General features: G+C 41.6%; 1 protein-coding gene across 2 annotated transcripts in view; it reads right to left on the bottom strand.

Annotated features, from left to right (window-relative positions):
* Positions 1–25476, bottom strand: part of LOC119005909 (F-actin-uncapping protein LRRC16A-like) — a 74660-nt gene that overhangs the window by 21562 nt on the left and 27622 nt on the right. For both annotated transcript variants that reach the window (XM_037074005.1, XM_037074006.1), the window contains exons 3-20: positions 24940–24990; positions 18537–18596; positions 17301–17422; positions 16359–16456; positions 16176–16246; positions 15970–16043; positions 15676–15751; positions 10253–10341; positions 9281–9375; positions 8395–8481; positions 6768–6871; positions 6060–6137; positions 5396–5472; positions 4001–4105; positions 3598–3667; positions 707–788; positions 484–583; positions 19–73 (exon numbers count right to left, since the gene is read on the bottom strand). In XM_037074005.1, the coding sequence (XP_036929900.1) occupies positions 19–73; positions 484–583; positions 707–788; positions 3598–3667; positions 4001–4105; positions 5396–5472; positions 6060–6137; positions 6768–6871; positions 8395–8481; positions 9281–9375; positions 10253–10341; positions 15676–15751; positions 15970–16043; positions 16176–16246; positions 16359–16456; positions 17301–17422; positions 18537–18596; positions 24940–24990 (1494 nt within the window). The remainder of the gene's footprint in view (positions 1–18; positions 74–483; positions 584–706; positions 789–3597; positions 3668–4000; positions 4106–5395; positions 5473–6059; positions 6138–6767; positions 6872–8394; positions 8482–9280; positions 9376–10252; positions 10342–15675; positions 15752–15969; positions 16044–16175; positions 16247–16358; positions 16457–17300; positions 17423–18536; positions 18597–24939; positions 24991–25476) is intronic.

The raw sequence follows: 25476 nt of genomic DNA, 5'->3' as shown, positions 1-25476 counted from the left end.
GAGAAATAAAAAACTCACCGACTCCTCCTCTTGAATCATATGGACCAGGCTGTCCAACACTGGGGCAAGGTTTCTGTGTCAGGAAGAAGAAAGACAGGATGATCGCACTGAGTGAACATTCTTTAGAAACTACCTTGTACAGGCCAAGTCTATAGGAATATAATGTGTATAATGTGTAATATAATGTGTAATTGTATATCTGTTGTCACTATATCCATCAACCTGTGTAGTGAACAACAAAGACTTCAGTGCAATGTGGTATTTTAAAGATCAAACCGTGTCAGTGGTCTTTTTTATGTGAGTTTATGTTTTGGCCCTTTAAGTTGAATCCGACAGCAGTGTTTTGTCGTCCATGACAGACTGAACTATGTCACAGGAAGCCACAGATAAACCAAACCCGGGCCTGACCACCAATGTTTCTCTCTCAGACCCAAATTGTTCACACAAGCTGTCCACCCTCCACAAACTGCACTGATTTCTTACTTGGACTTGATGTTGTTGAAGTTCTTGCCCAGAGAGAGGTGCCTGATGGATCGGTTCTTGGCTAACCACACCAGAAGAGTGGACAGGTCTGCATCCAGGCCTGGGTGTAGAGAAAAAGGTTTAAAGACGATAGTAAAGATGCAATCTGAGGACTCATGATGAGGTAAGTGTTTAAAAGTTCAATAAATATTTGGTACATTATGCATAGAAGCTGTGATCTCACCATTGTCAGAGATGTCTAAGCTGGAGATGTTTGGGATCTCAGCGATACAACCTTCAAGGATTTGAGAACCTCCTGACCGCAACTGGAAAGATGAGATGGTGAGTTTTACACACACACACACACACACACACACACACACACACACACACACACACACACACACCGAACACAGTAAATACAGAGTGCGGCTGGTTCATTTAAGGTAACTTGCCTATAACACCTGGGTGTCTAAACCACATAGATTTTCTGCATTTTTAAGACCTTTTCAAGATGTTTTGAGATATTTGGACAATAATTGAAGCACTGGAGGCAGGTGTGGTCTCGTTCAGAGGTCGATTTTATGTAGGTATGAATCAATATGAATTAAAAACTTCAGTGGTAGGTTTAAAAGCTTCCCGCAGAAGAGCTTTACTCATTTTGAAGAAATGAATTAAAAGACTGATGAATTTACCTACAGACACCCTGAACACTTGGAATATGAGTCCTGTTAACTGCCTGCTGCACTACTGCTAGAAAAAGACAGCTTGTGGGGGATCCTGCTCTAACACAGATTAACATAAATGCCACGGTGTTCCCAAAACAGGTTGGCATAGGTTTGTACAAATTTGCCAATATGAGATTTAAGCTCTATATTAATCTTATTAACCTGTGAAAACAACAAAGCCAGCTGCATAAGAATCCGAGGTGAAACATGCATTCACCCTCTAAGGACAGACGACTAAATAGGGGAGACATGCAAATAGAGGAGCTTCTGGCTTCAACACACAGTAATGGAAATACCAATTATTTAAAACACCAGCAGAGAGCATTCAGAGCAACTGCAGTGAGATGTTGCTGAAGACTGTTTTGCACATGTCGATGGAAAAATGGACGCAGAGAAGAAGAATAGGATCAGGATGGGAGCAGAAAATTACAATATCGGCCGAAACAGATATGCAAATAAAATGAGGAGGAGCAGGATGTTAATTATTAAGATGGGAGCACATTGGTACTTACACAATGGCCAAGCTTACAGAAGCATTAGGGGGAGAGAACAGCATGTCAGGGCCACGCCAACAATTACCAGCAACAAAACACACAGATGCTTAATGATCATTCAAAGCACACATCCAGTGACACACACGCTCACACAGACACTCTCGACAGAAGTCATGTGCACAGGCCTTATTCTGCATGCCGTCAACCCACTCGCAGAGCAGTTTTGGGTTGCCTCCGCCAAACGCTTCATTAAGACTTCAAAAAGGGACGGAACGCATCATTTCCCCCCGCAGCTCCAGTTTGGGAAGATTTCTATGGGAACGTGGAATTGGATTTCCTGTGTAATTTGTATTCATGTGTTATCTTTAGCAATCCCATTGAATCTGCAGCAAGCTGTCTTTTTCTGTGCGAGCAGGGGAGGAGATGAGGGCGAGGAGGCTGCTGTGTGTGTGTGTGTGTGTGTGTGTGTGTGTGTGTGTCTGAGAGAGAGAGAGAGTTGTGCAGAAACAATTAGAGATGGAAACTAAACCCAGCCCCCACCTCCACCCCCTAACCCCTCTGTACATCTCTCCCCCTCCGCCCCTACCTGCTGTCTGCCAAGTATTCCATTATACAGCCTCTTAACAGTATCACTGGTCTGTCAAATGGTTTTGGAGTGGATCCTAAAAAGCTGATTGCATTGGGCCAGAATTTTCTTCAAACTATTAAAAACATGCGCCAAACCTGAGCTAACAAGTGGAGCCAGATATATTGATATTGTCATGCATTCTGTCCTGTATGCACCAATATGCAACCTCATATTTTAAAGAGATGATAATGCAGACAAAGGTGCTTGGGGTAATTTATAATGATTAAATTCCCGGTGACATTTATTGTTTCAGTACACTGATGTAATTTTAGACAACAGACTTTTGTTGTTAAACTGTAAAAAATCCTGCCTCTGTTACATATCTCTGTCACAAGTGTTTGAGGGCCACATTTGAGGGATCACTGCAAAAATCAAATGTGTAGATTGCATAAAATTTTCACTACCCAATTTTGGTCTCAGCATTGACCCAAAAATTGAGTATCAGTCAAGCTTTACAAACAAGTGTGTTTATGCAGACGCTGCCAGTAAGAGAAACTGTGAGAATAAATTACTCAAACCACAAAAACAAACACCCTGAAACCCACTGATCATTGCATTTTGATTAATCAAGACAGCTTTCATGGTATTTTGCAACATTATGCTCAAACTGAGCTAGTGACCTACAATGTTATCAGCATCACTGAGCTGCCATTCAGTGTACTGTAGGTACAGCTGTTTGCGACAGCTCTCATGAATGTTAAGGAGCTCCAACTCAACAGTTGTGATATTAACATTTAATTTTCAGATGTGTCAGGAAATATTCACATGATTAAGTATAAATCAGACCAAAAAAAAACAAAAAAAAAATAGCACGATTCCAGTGTGTACACATCACTTGACAGAAATCACTGCAACGGAGCATTCATAGAGATTGCACCCTGCCACCACATCTGTCCCCAAGGCCTGGGAATCATTAAATGGTTTGTTACCGAAACCTTGACTTAGGTGTAACCTAACCTTTCACCTGCACTTTTAGATCTTTGCACAACAAGCTCGTTGCATGCTTATTGGCTCACTAATGCAGATGAGATTAACTTTTTAGGTATTAAATTCTGGTTTGGAAAGAAAGTCATTTTTTGATACTCGACAGAGTCGAGACAATTCGGTTGGTGCCATAAAAGTTCCATACCCTGACCTCACTGTCCCCTTTTTTCTACAATAAATATAAATCCACCCAAACCAGATGACGTGCAGCCATGCGGGAATGATCCAATACGAAACCACTACCAATTTCAGAAAGTGCAAGAGAGGAATTGACAGCGGCGCGTGTCTCTGTTGGCCTTACCTCACAACAGCTGAGGTCGAGAGAGACGTCCTTCACACTGATGTTACTTGCCAGGCCGAGCAGGAGAGCTCTAAAACACGGATATTATATGCGGTTAAGAAACAATCACAGCTTAAAATCAAAGACACCGAGAGGTTAAAGTTTTAAAGGTGGTTAAAATATTGACTATTCATCATGTAACTAAAGATGTTTTCCTACATCTGGAGAGCATCATTTAAAGGACAGCGTAATATTAAACTGCAAGGGCCCAGTTAGTGTCCTTTAACACAGCTTCTCGCTGATATAGGCTGCCAAGACAAGTGACATCTTACTGAAGGTGATAAAACAATATGGGAGACATAGAAAGTGGGGCAGAAGGAGCTGCTCCTTAGACACATTAAAAGTGGATGAATCCTTTTCTCACTTGAGGGCCTCTGGCGGCAGCTTGGTTCCTGACACGTTGACGGAGCTGAGAGACATGGCGCTGCTGAAGAAGTGCTTGAATGACGGAGGCACCTCTTTGCCTTTCCTGCAAGAGAGCAGGAGATGACATCATGCCAACATCATACACTAACACCTTAAAATACAACATGTCACCAACTTTTCATGTTGCTAAACCTCTTTTGATCCAATGCCACATGAGGCTCGGTGATGTTGTTCCTCGACCTGAGATTCAGGTCAACATTAAGCTTTTATTACTCTTGCCATGTCCTAAAAGGCTGTGACCCATTTTGGGTTTCATCAACTGTCTAGTAAGCTCCACAAAACAAAGGATTGAGGGGAGGATCAGTCAAACTCTCAGGTGTAACCCCTAACCACTACTCATCTTCCCACTCCACCCCCCTGCCTGGTTGCTGATGAAGTCCTCAATTCCCTAGAGACACACTGGAAAGAGAGATAATGATGGGAAGAAAACTCCTCCCACCACCCATCTGTTACTCTCTCTCTCTCTCACACACACACACACACACACACACACACACAAATTCAACCACACCGGAGTTGTGCATCTTTACAAACCCGGGTGGACACACTCCTGTCGTCCACATTTTATCTCGTCTGTAATGGCACTTAATCACCAGCAGGTGTCACACACCAACATACAGACACATTTTTGGCTGTGAGGAAACTCCTTAACAAGTCATTTCAGGTCTTAAAGAACCTTTAATGTATTAAGTATGTTAGGATGGGGAGGAGGATCACAGCTAAGCTTCGGTGTTGGTTAAATTCCAGCAATCACATGATGAATAAATATGTCCAGGCGATCCCAGACCTGTTTCATGTCTGAGAAGGTTTGGGATATAACTCGATGTCCATAATGCATTTGAGCCATCATTTTACAGAGTCAGGTGGCAGTTATGTATAATTATGGACATCGTCTCAACTGTGATTTTCTAACATTTCAGTAGTGGTGCAGACTAATCCGCAGGTGCAAAATATGAATTTGATATACTTTGGTCTAAAAGTAGCTTTAAAAAGACATGCTGCTGCAAAAAATGTAATTGTAGAGAGTTAGAGGTGAAGAAAAAACTCACTGGGGTGAACGATGCTTTCGAGTCTAAGAACTCTTCTTTAAATGACACTCTTATCATTACAGCCTTACTTGTGTATACATTTAACCTATTTTTATTGTATTTTCTGTAATGTTTTGGACTTATGCCACTCAGTGTCTCACTTTTTTATCACTGCAACTGTCTGCCTCCAAATGAAGCAAATGCAGTCAATAAACCAACCTCTCAGGATACCAGCCACAACAGTTAATGAATGCCCTTTCCACACTGTTAAGGTGACTGTCAGTCAAGTCAGAATAAGTTCTTGCCTGTGAGGGAAGACACTTTTTGAGACGTTGAGAACGGAGAGGTGTTGGACCGAGCCCCGCAGCAGAGCCGAGCAAACCTGTTAAACACACAGAACATAACATCGTCACCCTAACATCTGAGCTGTTTCTATGGAAGAGTGTGTAAATAATCAGTGAGCTTTAAGCATAAAACGAAGTGCCTCTGTGCCATTTTGTCTATGTCCACGGCAGACAGAGACACAGAGGAGAAGAAATCTTGATGTGTGTTTTGAGAGGTGTATCATTATCTGGTTGTATGTGAGAGACACACAATATGATTTAAGAGCCAATCAATATGTTCAGTGACAGACTGACAGCTGGCTACATCTCAGACTAATCAATAAGCTGTATTTGGCTCTCAGGCCCACATCAATACATCACATACAGTATTCACACTGCTTGGAGAGCAGCAGCAACACAGATTGAGTGGGTGTATTAAATCAAATTACATGGCCTGCAACACAGATATTAATGGCTAACACTTCATCTTACAATGCAGGATAATGAGGACAATTAACTGAGAGTATGCTGTGTCTTTGCAAATCTCTGATAGTTGTTTAATTCTTTGCCCAATAACCTTTAAATCAGGCCCTTTTTTGCTCTGAAAACTAGACCGGATATCATCTCAGTGTGTGTCCTGACTCACCTGGTCTAATGAGCAGTCGGTGTTGGAGAGGTCAAGGGTTGCCAGGCTGTTGGGTTGACCCAGGAAGTGGTAGAAATGCTAAATGTAAAGCAAAGAATAAAATGTTTGTTAATGCAGCGATGTGATTGCTCCTCCAGAGGATATGTGTGTTGGTGTCTACAGTGACAAATGCTTCTAATGCAGAACAATGTGACTCGTGGCTTTTGTGAACTTCAATAAGGTACTTTTTTCATATTTACTCTTTTTTTCTTCAACCATTGAGCATTTATGCTCCCCTTCCTGCTCTTGTTCATTATTTTCCAACCTCCTATCATTTTCATATTTCATACATAATTTTTTTCCCATCCAATCAGATGGGATTTGTATCAATTAGTTGTTTGGATTTAAAAATGTCAGAAGATGGCGAAAAATGCCAATAAGTTAATACCAAAGCCCAAGATGGGACACAGAACACTGTGATGGATGGTGTTTGTTAGACCAGACTCTGATGTATCTGTGCTCTGAGCAGATGTCAAATATCCCAACTCGATGTTCTCCTACAGAGAGACATGCTAACTGATTTATAACGGCCCCCACACAACTGCAGCACTGAGCTGTTTTCGATCAATTAAGTGTTACTGATACAAGCTCTGAGATGGATTAGAAACTGTGTGTGTGTGTGTGTGCGTGCGTGCGTGCGTGCGTGCGTGCGTGTGTGTGTGAGCGTACCTGCATGTCGTCTCCTCGGAGGACATTCCCTGAGAGGTCCAGATGGACCAGGCTGCTGGGGATGGACGGGTTGGCACTCAGTGACTGGCAAAGGCTGTTCACCCCTAACACACACATACACACACACACGCAGTCAGCATTATCACAACCCTCGAATCTCCACTTGACGTTTTGACAGTGTATTGAAGGAAATAGCAGGGGAAATGAGCAGCGGGTGAAGACAGGAAAGAACAGGATCAGAATGTAGAGTGAATGCATGGAAAGTGAAAAGAGCATTCTTTCTCATGGTTGTCTTAATGTAATGCAACAGTATGTCTTTTATCAGTGTCACACTATGTTGAGGATTCTACTTTTTTATATTTAATGAGAAAATATACCAAAATAAACTGATGAAGAGCACTATCGAACATCAAGCATCGTAAACAACCACATCTAATGCAATCATTGAGTAAGTATTCAAGAGACAGATGTTTGTGTATGCAAGTCTTTGCATGCATGGATTTCTTCTCCACAGTGTCTGCGTCATATTGACACACGGTGCGGGTGAACCGCTGACCCGTGTCACATCTATCACGTGGCTGACACACTGAGCCAGCACTTTTATCAAGTCCTTACTCTGTCTGTCAGTAAACCATGCGTAACTGTCAAGTGACTGACTTGACAGAGCTGGAGAGGAGACGATGTGAGAACAGTCTGATTCACGGAATGAATGAAGATGATGAGGACAGAATAATTAAAACAAATAAAGTTTAACCATATTCGAGTTACCATCAACTGGAATGAAAAATCAAAAGATCAAATGATAGATCTGCTGAAATGAGCTCCATCAAATAAATTCAGGGCTAAAAAAAAGATGTCCTCAATCCTCTGTGTTGCCCTGAGTGTCGGGGGCTTTTGGGGTTTGGATTATGGATTGGGCCTTTAGCTAGACGGGCAGGGCTCAGTTTAAGCAGCGCAGCCCTCTCACTCACCCTACACTGCGAAATATGATAGCTCTTTATTGATTGCCTGAGAGCAAAGCATGTTTACAGATGGTCTCTGAAGACTGTAACTGGTGCTGAAGAGTTTACCTTGGGTGAGAACGAAGGAGAAATTTTACCTGCAAGTGATCGCCGACAGCGGCCGCATTTAATCCACAAATTATAACCAGAACGATTTCAACGCGCCTGCAGTTGCTTCGCAAAAAAGCCTCGGCACAATCAGCCTCTTCATTTCATTTCATTAGAGGACATTACTGCGAAAAGATTTTTCAATCAAGTCAAGAGGTTACGGCTCTACTGACTGCATGTTGAGCAGCATTTATGTAAATAGAAACAGGCACACTGTTTACAGATTGCCTCTGCACACTGACACATCTTTTTCTTGGCCTCTCTCCCTCACTTACAGTGTTTATAGTTCAATAATTAAGTGTCATCAGCTTCTCAGCGGTAGTTGTGATCACAGTGATGAAAGCTGTGAACTGCACCTCGTACTCAAACAGGAAAGCCAACTAATCGTAGCGCAATATTTATATTAACTTTTTTGTATTTGAATCACTCCAACCTACCTCCATTTCTCAAAACCGCTCAAAATGTTTTCACACATCATCAGGAAGTGTGTACGAAAGACAGAGTGAGGCAGCACATACCTTTGGGTGATAGTGAGGTTTTGGAGAAGTTTAAATGCTTGAGCCCCATCCGAAGTTTGGCAAATTGAGCACCCAGGGAGGAGATACCTGCAGCGAGAGTCAATGAGTATTCTTTTCCTTTTGCTTTCATGATGCAGCTTGTTTCAGGCAATGTTACTGCCAATGGACTATCACATTTTGAAAGAGCTACTACAACTGTATTCTGTTCAGTGTTTTTCAAATGGAAAAGCCCAGTTAGCTGTTCGGAAAAAAGTAGTGACATAGGTTTGTGCTCTGATGCCACAGTAGAAACTAGCATTTGAAGCTAAAACATATGCACAGGAAAGCTACAGAATATTGTAGAAACCTGAAAATACAAGTGATAACAATAAAATGACAAATTGTAAAAAAAAATTAAAAATAAATAAAGCATGGTTTATTTAAATGAGAAAACATTCATCAGATGATTGTAGTAAATTTTACATGAGAAGGAATAATCCCAAGAAATCTGTTGCATGTTTACATGTGACATGCCTGAATATTTGGTGGAATGTATCTTTAATTCATGTGTCCTGGATATACTGAGAGGCCTTAGGACGGACTCAATGAAAAATTAAACTTGTTGCACTCACTGTCCTGTACCAAGTGAGCCTAAACTGTCAATATTACTACACTCTGTACCTGTAACAGGCTGCGGTACATATACAGTCTAACACAATGAAGAGTCGGAAGAGAGAAGAAGAAATCTTCCTGATAAATAACTACTGAATGTTTAATGTATTTAATATTCCACTATGGTTGGAGAGTTATCTTTCACAGCTGATGTAGAACAGAGCTGTTTAGAACAGCGGAGAGCAGAACAGAGCAGACTTGAATACATTAGACCAGATTAAAGCAGATAGCGTACCTCGGTCCTCCAGTGGGTTGTTGGCAAGATTAATGGTGATGAGTCCTGAGCTGGGGTTATGGGCCAGGGCAGCAGCAAGCTTCTGGGCAAAATCACTGGAGAGTAAGAAGGAGTGCACCCATTATGACCAATGTACTCTACCGTACGCTATCTATAGCATCTATCATAAATAAATGCCATGCAAGAAATACACCGCAGAAGAGAGGGGAGTGTGCTGTTTTCAAAGGAGATATTTTGACATTTCACAGCACAAAATGCACCGATGTGAATACTAACGTTAATGATCAGCATTTCAGGGTCCTGTTGTTGTGCAGGCCTGCTTACAGGGACACTTGAATAAAAAGGAGCCAACATTAATGCTGCTTTTTCCTTATATAACGACTCAAAATGTCTCAATAAAATGACTGAATTGAAATGTTACAACAAAGCCAGCTAGCAAAACAGCACTGAACTGCATATTAGCAGAAGTGTAATAAAGAATGATGTCCTGCACATAGCTGACAAGAGCCAACATTCAGCCAACATCAGCAGCCCTCTGTGAAGCTGCTGCAATTGCTGGAAGTTGGAATATCAACCATTTCTGCTTTTTAACTTCACGTTGATTTCAATGTTAGAATTTTTCCAAATCAACTTTGGATGCAGGCACATCTTACATTCATACATATCTTATGACAGACACTGATGCACACAGATTGCGATACACTTCTTATAATATAAAGGTTATGTCTCTCACTGGACCCCTCCTATTTGGGAATCCTTAAAATTCTCTGAAACTCCACACCAGAAGTTTGTAACACAGGCTTTCTGCAAAAAATATCTCGTCTCCAAGTTCAAGCGAAGTGAGCGAGTCATTTTCTCACACATGAGAAGTATCTGCCACGGCCACAGAAAACACAACCTAACTGTTTTCACAGGCTGAATCGTTATTGACCTTGACACATTAAATTGTTGGAGGGCTTTGCACATTCTCACGTTTTGAGGCCTGCGTTGTCGAGAACCAACTCCTCCAGTCGACTAGAGCGGGACACGACCCGGAGGATCTGTTCACACACATCTGCAGACTGAAAAAGCACACAAACACACAGAGGTCAGCAAAAATACATATAGTTTTGCAGTCATTTAAAAAAGACAGAGCAAGATATATAAATGTATTCGTTTTTGTGGTGGTTCTCTATAAAACAGTAGATACTGAGGTGAAAAAGAAATATAATGTCAGAATGTCAGTATTCTCCCACTCACAGAATCACAAGTAGATCTTTGCTCACTGATCAGCTCATTAAGAACATAAAAATATACCAATTAACTGCACTAGCTTCAAGGCTCAACATGCACTTTTATCTAAAACCCCAAAGCCTGGACTGAAACACTCAAGGTCACAGGATTAACACAGAAATGTACTTTTGGGACTTCCTGCAAGTGTTCCGGTGCAAAACGCGTTGAAATTGCTTGGGAAAGCTGTTCATTTATGCTAATTAAAGCTGCACTGTAGCACGTAGCAAATTCTGCCTCTTTTGCTTAAAGACCATTTATGCGTGACAGGAAGGATCTGGGGACAGCAGACTTTAAGACACTTTAGAGGGGGAGAAGTTGTCTTGCTTCTGTGGTCTCGCCACCACAGGAGACGGTCGGGGGAGGAAAAGCACTCATATTTAGACCAAATTAAAAATTCAACAGTTGGACGTCCGTGCCCTACCTAGATGTTCACTGACCCAGTTCACTGTGTGCTGTGTCATTTTCAAACATGGAAACAAACACACATCCCGTTTACTTACTACAGTTATTATAATTTGTCTACACTAATTATCTGTACTGGTTCATGACACAAACATTCTCAATCACAAAAAACAAACTCAGACCATTGTTTTGTTGTTATTCTTGGTAATTGACATTCCTGTTTTTTCCCCTCACCCTACAACCTCAGTGTGGACAACACACTGGTGACATTGTCCCGCACTGTTATCTACAGTGAGGGGGAGGGAACGAGAGGAGGGATAATGGAGAGAGAGAGAGAGAAAGAGAGAGAGAAATAAAGAAAGAAGGAAAGAAAGAAAGAAAGAAAGAAAGAAAGGGACTGTTGTTCACATGTTTACTCTGTGAAACTGTGAGTATTACAGATGAGGAAGAAGAATGATGGAGGGCAGCGACGGATGACACATAATACAGCAAAAGGAGATATGAGGGTAGTGAGGGATGAAATGGAGAAAAAGAGGGAAGAGGGGAGAGCGGAGTGGGTCAGGGCACAGCAGAGAGAGGCGAAGTGCACAAAGAAGCCTGTATTTTCTTTTTTTTTTTTTTACAAGTGTCACAATAAAACAGTCGGGGACGGCGCAGAGACACTGTCAGCATGTACGCTGCTGCACCATTTGCCATTCATTAAATAAGAGCCTCGTCATGCTGTGCTGTCCTGACCCCACGTCCAGCTGAAATATCACACACTTTCACACATGTAAAATCCACACGTGCAGTGTGATCACGAGGTAATCAGAAGTCCTCTTACCACTGCAACTCTCTCCTCTCTCAATTTTCGGCTCAGCATCATGATTAGAGCAGAAAACAAACAGCCTGATTGAACTGAGGATGAGCAGCTTAATCCCTCGCTGGGAAAGCTGGCTGTGTGTGTGTGTGTGTGTGTGTGTGTGTGTGTGTGTGTGTGTGTGTGTGTGTGTGTGTGTGTGTGTGTGTGTGTGTGTGTGTGTGTGTGTGTGTTATATTATCCAGTCCACTGCACTGAGAGATTTCTTATCTGTCTGACTGAGATGGTTAGACTCGGATTCAAGCCTGGGGGCTTGTTTTTCCTCCCATTCACTTTTTCTTTTCTTTTTTTCTTCCTGCTTTATGATTCACAGAGATTTAGTTTAGATATGCCTGATTCATCTGTACACAGTTGCGCAGAGTAAATAGTTCAGACCGATGGGCAGCGTTGCCCTTTGGTTGAACTTTTTCATGTCAATAGCTTTGGCAGGAACATCAGCTGATGTTCCGCTGGAAAGTGAAGACTAGTTTCCCATGCTGGAAATGTCTAGTTCCTTTTCCTTTCCTTTCAATCTGATCTCTCCTTCCTGATGACTTCTGACTAATTTCCTCGTTCAGCTGGCATCGCTCCCTTACACTCTTTCCAATGACCTCCCCACTGGACTTTATCTTTCTGTTTCACTGGTCTTTTTTGCTGACATCACTCTCCTTTTCACCCTCTTCTTTCAAAGTTGTTATACTTTCCACCAGCATGGGACCAAAAACAAAGCAATATCACACTCCAGAGCATATCCTTTTCTCTCCATTATCACCATATAAAAATGCACACTATGAAAAAATGTGAAAATCAGACAGCCATTTCCTTAGAAACACCCAACAGAATTTCCTCTGAACTGCAGCAAAAAGCCTCTTCTCACGACAAACACGACACAGCCACTGTCCAAGACCTGGAATCTTTGGCTAACACCACTAACACACATTAAAACGTATTTGAATAAGAAAAGTTCTGAACACAAAAGCCAGAGGGTCCATTATAATACACACTAATCTGGCACAGAAAGGGCACACGTTAGCCACAAGGTGCACATGTGCCTGTGTGAGTATCAGAGCCTACATTTGCACACGGCATGGTGACAGACAGTGTTCTGAAATTCAATACAAAAAGAATGGTCTGTGACAGAGGCGTGAGATAATTATTTGGACTGAGGAAGCTGCGTGTGGTAATTGGTGAGACTGAGCGAAGCCTCGAGACGGAGAGTTGGTAATAGAGTGCTGCGGGGGGGCAACAGCCTGAGACATTGAGCCCCTTTGTCTCGTCAGGATTAGGAGTCTTATCACACGAGAACATTGGACTGATCCTCAGTCAACAGACAGGAGGGGAAGATGGAGCAAACAAAGGGGGGGGGGACTGTAAAGGCAGATTGATGCAGCTAAAGTGAGGCAAAAGTAGTGAGAGACATGTTCTGCAGTAAATACAGAAATATATATATATATATATATATATATATATATGTAAATATATTGTATAGGAAGAGACAGAAATAACAGGGACATGATGATGATTAGCAAAAGAAAAAAAGGAAATTTGTCAGCCCCTTTGACACTTTGCGACACAATCCATCATATAACCAAGTCTCATCAAAAGTAGACAACTGTAGTCTAACACAGTAATACAACTAATTTCATCAGGATTCAGGAAGATGATGCCAAGACAATGATGAGCTAACCTATGAAGGAATTGATTTGATGTAAGGTCAAAGGTCATGATACTGTAAATACAGTTTATTCATTCATGAGGTGATTTTGAGGTGAGATTTCTCCACATTGCTGCACTGAAATACCTGTAACCAAATACCTGTGTGTAGGTCAAAGTCAGAAAAATACATAAATCTTTTGACTTGGTTTTGACCATAAAGTCAAAATTCAAGGAATTCAAGGACAATATTTCCGGATTTCATGCATGATAGGAGATGACGTTTGGAGTTACCGACCACAACAAATATTAACAACCAAAAAACAAACAATAAAAATAAAGCCCACCCCTATAAAGCCCCCTCACAAAAACATAAATGGGTTTGATACCGTTCTTCATAAAGAACACATATCAGCAAAAGCATGTAGGCTATATGTATCTCTTTGGACCTTCACTTTGCTCCAGGACCATGCTTACCCTATTTACTGTAGTTCAGGTGCAACGAGAATCAGACAGCGGCTCACTTTACCACACTCTCGCAAACAGCGGCTCAATACAAAGAGCGCCAGGCCTTGAAGACGGTTTTTGACGTGGCCAAACCGTGTTATTACATCGAAATGTGATGCACTGGGGAGTTCTTCCCACAAGCTAACATTGTGAAAGATGCAGCTGTAATACAGTAATCAAAGCCTCACGCGCTCCGCAAAATGACTCATTTTACTGTCAGGTTTTGGGAAATTCAGTCCAATAATATTTGGAGAGGCTAGACGATCCGCCCGATTACATTTTATGCCAATTCAAGTCAGCTCAGTGCTAAACCAGAAGTTAGCTAACTGAGTCGGTGGAAGTCTCTGGTGCACATGCTCAATGGCACCCCAGCTGGACAGCCACTGCCACAATTAAAGTCTGATTCTGTGGGAAACACTGATTTGCATATTGTCATTCAGTTTAGCATACAGCCTAATCAAGCCTCAAGCATTGCTTAACTCTCTTTGTCTTGTCGATGCAGTGAGTCTCCATCTTTTGGCCAAATCAGCTGGTGTCTGTGGTGGCCTGTCACTTGACATATCGTGCTTGACAGAGAGCTGGACAAAGAGACAGAGTGACGCGGCCCAGTCCGAGCCCTCATCCTGCTTTTTATTGCACTGGGGAAAAAGACCAACAGATACAAACAGAAACAACTGCACCAGCGTAGCAGTGGTGCTGCAGTATGGAAGTGAGAGGCACGACCTTTACAAAGTGTGAAAAGAACCAAGAATAAACTGACAGGCCGGCACACAGGGTGAGACACATCTAACCATTTGTTGCGAGTAGTGATTCTCCTCACTATTTACTTTGAGATGGGATTAAATCTGGATTATCAGACCAACACCATTACACTGTTTACCTGCTGTAATGTAAAGTGACGCTTGAAACCCTCTTAGCAGAGAATAGAACTACTGTGTGGGGAAATTACAGCAGTTGTATAACAATTTATTGGCTGTAATATTCAATCCACCCTTAATGCCATGTAAATGGCAAAATACTAAAGACACTTCTCCAATTTAATGCAGAACGGTTCATCAGCAACACAAACAGCCTCATAATTACCACATAGTTGAATCAACACCACTCTGAAGCAGCTTCTTCAAAAACTTCACAAAAACTTCACAAAGGGAGAATTGTGGCAGGACTGAATTAAACTGCACATTCAGTGTATCCAACATCATCCTGAAAACTGGTGACTGATCATATGTCAAGGAAAGGGAGACCAGAAAAGCCTTTCAGGAAGCCCGAAGCATGGAGCTCAAAATGAAACTATGAGAACCATGACAAAATACTGAGTGAGGATATGTCATCAGTGATAAGGTCCAAAATCAGGAAGCCAACGTGGGTGTCTGCATCATCGTTTTCCACAGGTCTCAGTTCCAGTCCGTCCACGCTGAAACGCAGTTTCAAAATTTCAAACTAAAACGAGGTCAGCAGTTTCTCATAAAGTCTCTGGTTTAGGACCTCTAAATGCTGGGGTTAGTGTAGACGCAAGGCATAAATGTAGTGAATGTTCTGCATTCAATGAAAAAAATATATAGTTTAAATATAGTGTTCATGTACTCCAAAAAAGATTACTGAGGATCCTGTAGTTCGTGACTCTTAATGGATATTTTTTTCTATTAGGCTTCAATAACGTTTTTTAATGTTTTTGAGTCCCCCAAACTAAATGGAAATGATTACTGAGAAAATGTGCACTCACCAGTTTGTAGTCCTTGGTGGAGAGCTTGGTAAACCACTGGTTAAACTCCAGAACTGCTATTATCGCCACCAGATCCCTGAGGAGAAGCACACAGGGAAGATTTAAAAAATGGTTATTTTGCAACTACACATTTTGTGATCAGGTTAATGGTGACACCCACAAATACCCCTCTTTGCTTTAAATTCTATGTTTTTATTAATAAAGATGGCCCCCATTTGTGTGCAACTCTAATTGTTCACATTATGTTGGTGTGATCTGATCTTATTTCATCTTTATTGTGCTTCAAAGGCTGACCTGTTCTCCAGGTGGCTGAAATCCTGCAGGTTGAGTTCTCTGGTGTCTTGTGTCAAATAGATGGTATCCACATCCTGGGAAGGAAACAAAGGAAACAAAGGATGTCTGTCATATAAAAAAGTGAACATATACAGAGACAGATTTCATATTTTAAACAAGACGGAGCGAGAGCATGAACAGCAATTAATATTGACGATAATACTGACCCACTGCACTTCCTCTTTGTAAGGCAGCCCCAACCAGTCACAAACACATCTGTACATCTGAGAAAACCCACCTGGACAGAGGGAAAATACAAACAAATAAGGTTATGGATAATGGAAAAATGTAAGGTAAATCACAAATTACTTAAGTAAGTAATTAATTATTGTAGCGTCACAGATTCCTACCGCAGGGTCCCGGTTCAGCTGGTTTGTTGTTCTCCCACAGAGTCTGCAGAGAGGTCAGTCTGTCTGGAGGCTCCATGCAGAGCTTCTTCATCACTTTACTGAGAAGAAAAGACAGATTAAAACTGAATTTAATCCTCCCATTCTTACATTTCACAGATACTGTCGCTGCAGGTGAAATTTTCAAATGCATATCCTCTCTTTAGAAACACAGCTCCGGGCTGCTTTCTCACTGCCTTACTCTTTAACGGACATTTCCCGAGCAGGAAGCAGGAAGGAGTACTCCTCTGATTTGAAATGAAACTACCTAAATTAAACCAAACCGCATGCTGTAGCATTAAATCGACTGCGGCTCAAAAACACAAACCTAAGCCTCTCAGTAAACTAAAAGACTATGTCCTGTTATGAAGACGGGGCTATAAAGGTTTATGGTTTTACATCTGCATTCATTTCTGCATTTAAATTCATGCTTCCCATTCTCAACAGGAGGATCACATCCCCATTACATAGATACATGTCGAATAGACTGTAAGCTTTAATATCAGTTAACGGCTCTAAAAATACCCAAACAGTTCAGTTTGATTTATTTATTGGAGTTTGTCGAGCACTTTACACATCAGCGCTTTATAACTTCAAACAATTGAGATTTCTGCAGTCAAGAAAAAACATTTATCTGCACCTTTACTCCTGTTGACAATCATTCACATAATGCATTACGAAATGTAATCAAAATGTACTATGGGTGTGCCTTAATTATGTGCTGGTGCACCTAAATATAAAAGTAAGGTGCACCCATGTAAACACATGCATTATAAAAAGCACAATCAATTGTATGTGCACACACACACTTTTAGATCTGTGAGCACGACCAGCGCATGGAAAACCACATAAACTGTTATATTAAACACACATTCACACACACACACACACAGCTATGTAACTCACCTTGGTGGTAGACCCGGACATATCCTCAACATACAGTTTCCTATGTGAGCGACCACATCATTGACCTCCTCAGTAGAGAGCAGCTTCAGAGAGAAGGAGCCGCGCTCGTACTCTATGAACAGCTGAAAGGACACATCAGTTATTACTGATCCACACAAGCATGCAAAGTTTCACCTAAACCTGCTTTGACCAGTTATATTTCTTGAGATAATAAGTTATCTCTCTTTCCTAATGCTATACACAATACAGTAGTTTTCTATTTATCGGTAGTGAACATTTTCATCTTTTTCCTCCATCTTATATTCCACTCTTCTGCCCATTTATTCATTGAATCTACCCAGCAATAATAATTGAGACATCCATCTATCCACTCAACCACATCTGCACCCCACATCTTTGTGTTAGGCTAAAATAAAGATTTAATGACATTTACCAAGACTGGCTAACCATTTCAGCGCTCACAGCAATTATGCAAATGCTGATGTAAGGCGATAGATGCCTCTTCTATAGGCCAGAATTAACATAATCTCAGCTGATTCTTATTAAACACAGGAGACCATCACTCAGGATACTAAGAGGGCTGACATCTATTGAGATGAGCAGGAGAGAGGTTCATCTTCAGGAAGAGAGTGGCTGAGGATGGATTATCACATTCTGCAGGTGGATCCTGCTGACTGACAGCTAGCCAGCGCTGGTCAAAAAGCCAAACGGAAGCTCTTCCCACAAACATCCATCATACTCTGGTGTCCCTGAGTAAGTCTAAGCGTCTTCCGGAGTCTGTTCCCTGTTGATGATCCTGACCTTTGACCTCACCGGAGAAGGGGATGAATACAAGAAGCTTCCCTGCAGCAGCATGTTTGGCCCCTACGCAGCACTGATCGATTCAGGTGATCAGGGCAATGTAGTTTGTTGGCAATTACAGTGTACTGTACGCTGTTTTTCTACCTCCCCTTTATTTAACACAGAGTTGTACAATTATTCATGGGTGAATCTTGTACCTTGTGGAGAGTCACACCAGCTGTGTCCCCCTGCTTCAAGCCTTCATGCTAGGCTAAGCTAGTCATCTCTTGGGCCCGTTGCGTTGTGCAGAGACACGACGGTGACAGAGATCTATTTGTCACAGTCTCGGCAAGAAAGCAAGCAAGTGTATTTTCCAAAATGTGGAGCTGCTTCCTGAAATATTTTGCGTTCCCAGAGTTTGTTGGACACTGTTAATTTGGGTGCTAGCATCCGTACCTGTGTGGGCTTGTTACAGGCAATCCCCTGGATCTCCAGATAATTAAAGGAATGTTCCACCTGAAAAGAAAGAGCACAGAAACCACCATTAAAACACTCGTGCCATGTCATACACAACAGGGACAGAAAATGAGAGAGCTATTAAGGGGTTATCTGAGCTACTGTTTATTACAGCACATGACTTATGTTACAGCAGACTTTCTGATCTGCTTTGAACAATAGGCAGTAAAATATCCAGAGGCTGCGATGTCTTTGAGTGGACACGTGGGTGCAGATATTTGAATGACTGAATGTACAAGTGTGCTGTTCATGTGACTGTGTGAGAGGATACAGTACGTGTTCTGTATCTGTGAGAGTAACTCTGCCTAATAAAGACAGTGTAGTACAGTGACGGTCTGTCTGAGGAATGCTGTGTAAAACAATATGTCTGTTCCATAATTAATAGGTAGGAGTGCAGTCATTTCTTTTTTCTTTCTCAGCTCCTGTGCAGACTACGTCATAAGTCACTCACACGTGTTTGTTTGTTTTTTTTTAAAGGTTGTTGCCCATTTGCAGGACAGGATTAGCTCTGAACTGCCTGTATTCATACATAAGTGAGACACTTAAGTACTTCTTCTGAGAGCTTTTTACATTTTTCTTTGTTTACAATTTGCCTCCTGAGCTGCTTGAACTGATTCAATTTCTGTTGTGGCAAAAAAAATGCAAAGGGAGGTGAAGGAAATCCTCCTCCTCATTCCTCCTATTCGCATCCAAAAGACAGACTTTTCAAACACAAGTCAGGCTAAAGACAGCCGGAACAGTCTTACGCCGACAATTTCCTTTTCCGCAAAAAGAATAGCAACGGCCTACTTTTTCCACACCTAAAAAGGACAGAGAAAGATATCCTTGTGTGTGAGAGGAAGAACCTGCGAATGCAAGTGAGTGCTACTGGATACTAAGCACACAGTGCTCCTTCGCTCCCTGTCTCGCACTCAAACACAGACGCACAGCACAGAGCCCGGGGGCAGGCCAGGGAGCGAGGCCAGACTGTTCCAGGTGGGCGCTGTGTTCCTGAGGCTTGGCTCCAAGATGAGAGGAGGGAGAGGATAAGCAGACTGTCTGTCTACTGTCTGACTGAAGCACGCAGCCCGTGTATGTGTGTGTGTTTATTTCAGTACTGCCTGTGGTTACGCACTCATTCAGTCCACAAGCTAGAAACAATCCCACAATGAAACCTCAATTTCTCTATTTATGGCACACACACACACACACACACAGAAATAAATTACTTTAAGAGGAGTTATGTCTACAAGAAAACGACACCTTGAAGAAGATATGAAAGCTCAGTTAATCTCATTATCTCCTCAGATAAAACAAAGAAACAGACACAATTGACTGTTAGCGAGACGAGCTGCAACTAGCTAAGATTTTGTAGCCTACTGTTATGTTAGACCAATGCTGACCAATTAATATGTTCTTCCTGTTAGAAAAGAAAAACCCTGTTTTCACAAACAATATAACGTACCGCTGCCTCGGTCAGCAGTTTAAGCTGCTTTCATTCATCTGGTAATACCGTTAGCTTACAGTGGCTAACGTTAGCAAATGTTAGGCTAGTTGCCAACGTAAAGTAATAATGGAAGTGAGAAAATGTTTTGCTGACTTTGTGGCTCTTCTCCACTTGTGCTGCTGCATTTTGACAGTCGCCACCATCCCATACTTTGCATTATACAGACTATTAATGACCAGTAGCACCTCAATCTCAACAAGTTATCATCCTGAATGCAAAGTGAAAATCCCCATCAAAACACAACTACAGACAGAACAAGAGAAATCTACCACACACTTTGTAGCTACCTACACTCTCAGAATGACAAATAGTGTGAACTATATATAATATAGTATTGACGCTATTTGTCATTCTGAGAGTGTAGGAAGCTACAAACAACTTCATATTACTATATTAACTGTGTTTTTACACACTCACCCAGACATGATGATCACTTAAATGAGCATACATCTCACGTCTATTCAATCTAACTAAGAATATTTACTCAAGTACTAAACTTTTTGACGGCTTTAGTTAGCGGCTTCTTTGCAGACTAAGATTTTGAAAGCAAAACACAGTAAGAGCTTTTAAAGAAAGTGTTACAGTTTAGTTGAGCTTGATTAATAGATTAGCTGAGTAACAGAAAATGAATTGGCAACTAGTTTGATATCATATCATATATCTTTTCAATCATGTTTTCATGCGAAAAAAAACATTTTCTGGTGCAGTGCCACAGTACAAGTTGTACAGCCAGTGCAACAGCATACCAATGTTCACAATTAAAACAAATCATCAAATCGTCCACTTTATAAAACACAACTTCAACTTTTAATGAAAATGCATCTAAAAGAAACTTGTTTAAAGAGACAGACGGACAGTGAACGAATGAGTGAACGATGCAGTTACTCAGGCGTTTGGTTCCTCTCCACACCTCCCAGCATGATGTCCTGCCATTGGCTAGAGCTCGCATTGTGTCTTTGGACTCACTGGCCATTGGCTGACGCTCAACTTTGTATGCCATCATAACATTTACTGTGGCGGCTGTTTCAGCTGAACTGACTGACCCAGTTCAAGTTAGGCTCGGACACTTTTAACTGTATATCGTAACATACAGCAAATAGTTTGTGATACAAAAATCAACACAATATTTTCTGTAGACTGCTGTACAACTTGTATTATACTGTACTCTATACTGTGCTGATTACTTGGATCGAAAACAGTCTGTTAGTGAGAAAGCTCAGTGATGGCTACATGTCTAAATTGACTTCAGGTGTATATGAGATAGTCTGCTTTAGATTAGCTGAGATGTTTTGACAGGTGTGTTTACATCCACTCCCATACCTCTGACACAAAACAGAAAGCAAAGATACATAAAAAGTGCACTGGTATATGGAATATACTGCAACAAAAGGCTTCTAGGGAGTGGTGAATGAAAGAGTGTTTGTGTGTGTGTGAGCATGTGTTCATGTTTGGGAGGAGACCCTGACAGACTGTTAGGCCCTGCAGCTTCTCAAGAGGAGCCAAACCATCAATCCGAGAGGCACACACACACACACACACACACACACACACACACACACACACACACACACACACACACACACACAGAAAACCCACCGAGAAGTGCATGCGAGAGCTAGAGGGGGATTTCAACTACAACCGGGAGAAGAGAGCCACACGGTAAAGTGTTTAACTGATGGTTTACCGCTGCTGCAATACAGTTACTTCAACATTAAGGCCCTGGGCTCGCCTCAGAAAAGCATTACTGACAAAATCCCACCTACTGATTGTTCTCTTGTGTGTTTTGGATGTACCTCCGGGATTCCAGGAAGAGGTATGATAGATCAAACACAGTGCCTCCAATACATTCAGAAGGCCAGGAGCATAAATCAACAAGCTTTGATTCAACAACAAAAAAAAAAACAACATATTTTGGCAGAAAAATAGAAAAATACTGAACCTACGGATGACGTTCGTGCTGTGACGCTCATGTGTCGGAAGAGTGAGCAGAAGCTAATCTTCATTTGCAGTCGACTCATCTGCTCTGTGATATAGATTTCACATTAAAAAGAATCAATACGCGGAGAAATACTGTAACCGTCAGCTTTTCTACAGGATGTTGGCAGGTTTCATCTTTTAACAAAGACAGCAAGCAGCAAGAAACCACACAGCACTCCCACAACGCTACCTCTGTCATATACAGTTTAGATAACACAGGTAGCAAATATATATTACTTATATACTGTATATTACACTTACTATACTATACTTTACAGAAATTCTTGAAAATAAAATTTCTGCACAACTTGAAAAAATGATAGTGAGAGATTCAGTGCCAAAATGATGAATTCATTTGACAGAACATAAATTGGAAACTGTAACAGACCTAAAACATTCATCAAGGAATGAAGAATTTGTTTCAGCTTCTCATAAGTGATTTATATATCATTGTTAAGTAAATATCTTTCAAATTGGGGACTTTTGGATGCACAAAAAACACTTTTTGGCCCTGGGAACTTGTGGGGGACATTTTTTTAATATTCCATGTTATTTAACTGCCTGAAATACCTTCAATTTAAAAAAGGTGCAGTACGTAAGAATTAGCCATGTGTCAAATGTATACTTACAATAAACAGGGTGTAGCATATCACTGATATCAACTGCTAATGCTAGCTAGCTCACTTAGACATAGCTAGCAGGCTGAACAAAGAGCTTGGAGGCCTGAAGCAGCGTGAGGGTTCACTCTGAGCTTTGGACCTCGACGTGCTAGTTGGTTAGCATGCTAACTTCAATACATATCTGTGCAACACAACGCAAAGATGTCATAACATCTTAAATATTGCACCGTCAACTGATGATGAAAATAATTATGTGCTTTTCCTCGAGAGAAAAGCGAACGTTGATTACTTTTACAATAAAAGGGATTACATTGGACTGGGTTTAATACACCGTGGGTTATCCCTGCTGACCTTTGGCACAGTGGTGAGTGGTGGTGGGGGGGACGGGGATGGATAGTTATAGGGAAAGAGACGAGGATGAAGAGAGAGGGATTGTAATCTGGACTGCTGAAAAAGAAGGGGAGGATGAGAGTGAGAAAAGCCGAACGAATGGCTTAAAAGGTAAGAAGGAGAGGAGAGCAAAGGTGATTTGTGGTTGTTATCTGAGCTAAGCAGAGCAGGGGGAGAAGTGGATAGAGGTTTACTACAGGAGAAAGATTCAAAAGCTGCCAGAGGAGGGATTTGGCTTCCTGTGTGGAAAAACAAGACTGAGACGGACAGACAGACAGACAGACAGACGGACCTACTTCATGATTCATCATCTAATGTCTAACCCTACAAGAGCCTCTTGCTTTCACATGATCAGATTCACAAGATCTAGCTCAAAAAAGTACTACAAAAACTTGGAGCAAGGTACTACAATGAGCGGTACAAAAGGTATACAAAAGGAAACCCAAGAGAAAGAGACAGATTACGAAATATAGAAGAGAGGAGGGTGGCTGAGGGGGCTTATTCTTCATAAAGCAGGTGTCTAATCCCTCCAGGTCAGAGGAAGACTCACAGTGCTGGTTAAATAAACAGATCCTGAACCAGCAGCTCATAACACTTGAAACACTTGACGTCATTTGAAACAGGGGGGCAGCTTGAATGTTCTTTATGGCCTCTTCCACCCCCAGTAAACCAATAAATATGTTTTTAAGCCAACAATCAATCACCTAAACTGTCCCTCGAGGCATCTTATTGACTGGAAAGCATACAGCTATTTGAAGGGCAACTGTTAAGTATTTCCTGGACCTGGTACAAGATATGATGTTATGCTACCTCGTGACTTAGGGGAGAATACTGCGGGGTGATATTCTTTCCTATCAGGAGGAGCATCAGCCTGCTACTGGAGGTAAAATAATGGTGCGATTGTATGGGAACAGACTACAAACCTGACGGTTTATGATATTTTCTTTACAACTAAAAACCTTGATTAATAACTGATATTTGTTTGTAGAATTCAAAGCAATATAGATTCTAAAGTACAATCACATCATCATCAACTGATTTCAGTCAAATGAAGACGGCTGGTAGTATTGTATGTTTTTTTTTTTGTTGCACATTTTACAAAATTCATGTTATCTAGACATGAGTAAGAAAAACTATTGTAAAAACAAAGTTGATAGTCTCATCTTAAACTCTATTAAGCAGATGCTCTGGAGCGTTTAACCATACTGTATGACATGATATTCAGAAGCATTAATTAACTGCAGATGGCCAAATGCGAGCAGACACCACAGGGAAAGCTGACACGAGGGGTGTTCAGTTGGTTGCTAGCTGCATCATCACTGCTGGATGCCAGTGAATCCTACACGCTGGACCTTTGAAGTCGACTGATTTTAGTGTATGCCTGATTTCAAAAAGCCACTGGGTCATATCACAGAGGTTGAAATCAGATGTGAAGCGTAATGTCGGCAGTGCAGACAGTGAATGCTGTACTGGTGTTGCTGGGACTTTTCTTGAACATCTGCACTGTGTTAGTGCACTGCTGGACTTTATGTGGTGGTGGTGAAAACGATGCTGGTAACGACGACGACAGATGTGTCACTGCTGCTGATGGTGCTAACAGCGGCCATCTGCGCCGCATTTCGGCGCCGCTGTTCCATGTTAAAAACACAGTTGTGTAACTTAAACACACACAGCCACACAACCACACACAGAGCTACTAGTTTCGCCTTCACCTGCCGTTTTCTTTATCACACAAACTCAACATCCATTCACAAAACCTAACAGAGACGACAAAAGTGCCGAGTTGGGAATATTTCTGACCACACTGTTGCCAACAAGTGAAACCTTGCCATTTCTAGCATGGTCTCCTGGTTTTTGTTGTAGTTCTTACCTTGGTGGGAATGCGTGCCGTCAAGAGGTAGGCTCGGTGAGATGCAAGGGCCTAAGAGGAAAAGAGAGGGGAAGACAGAGAATAATGAGTATGTAGCTGTAAATATACACTCTAAGCAACAAGGACAAGGAATGACAAAGGCGACGGAGAGCCCACCTGTTGACTCATCGAGATGAAAAGGCTCGTGAGTCTGAAACATCTCGGTTTGAAACGAGAGAAAAAAGTGAGGAACAACGACGGGGAGAAGGATTCCCCTCCGCTTGAAAACAAAGACACAGACAGACAGTGACATTTAGAGAGATGTCACTGAGATGCTCATTACGAGATGCCTTTGTTTCTATTGGACCGCCTCCTGTCTGAGTGAGGGCCTGCAAAGGTGCATCGTAGTGCGTTTTCCTTGATTCCTCAGTTGTTTTGTTTCTGTCTGCTGAACAAAGTGGACATTAACTGCCACAGTTCATTAGAGCAGACGGCAAGGACTGGGCTCCCTTCTTTCGCTGCTCTTTGAAAGAAAAGTCAAGGTTTGAGGAGGCATAA

Source organism: Acanthopagrus latus, chromosome 17, assembly GCF_904848185.1.
Source record: "Acanthopagrus latus isolate v.2019 chromosome 17, fAcaLat1.1, whole genome shotgun sequence".
Taxonomy (NCBI): domain Eukaryota; kingdom Metazoa; phylum Chordata; class Actinopteri; order Spariformes; family Sparidae; genus Acanthopagrus; species Acanthopagrus latus.
The sequence above is the reverse complement of the archived record's forward strand: the minus strand, read 5'-3'. Positions and strand labels throughout refer to the sequence as shown.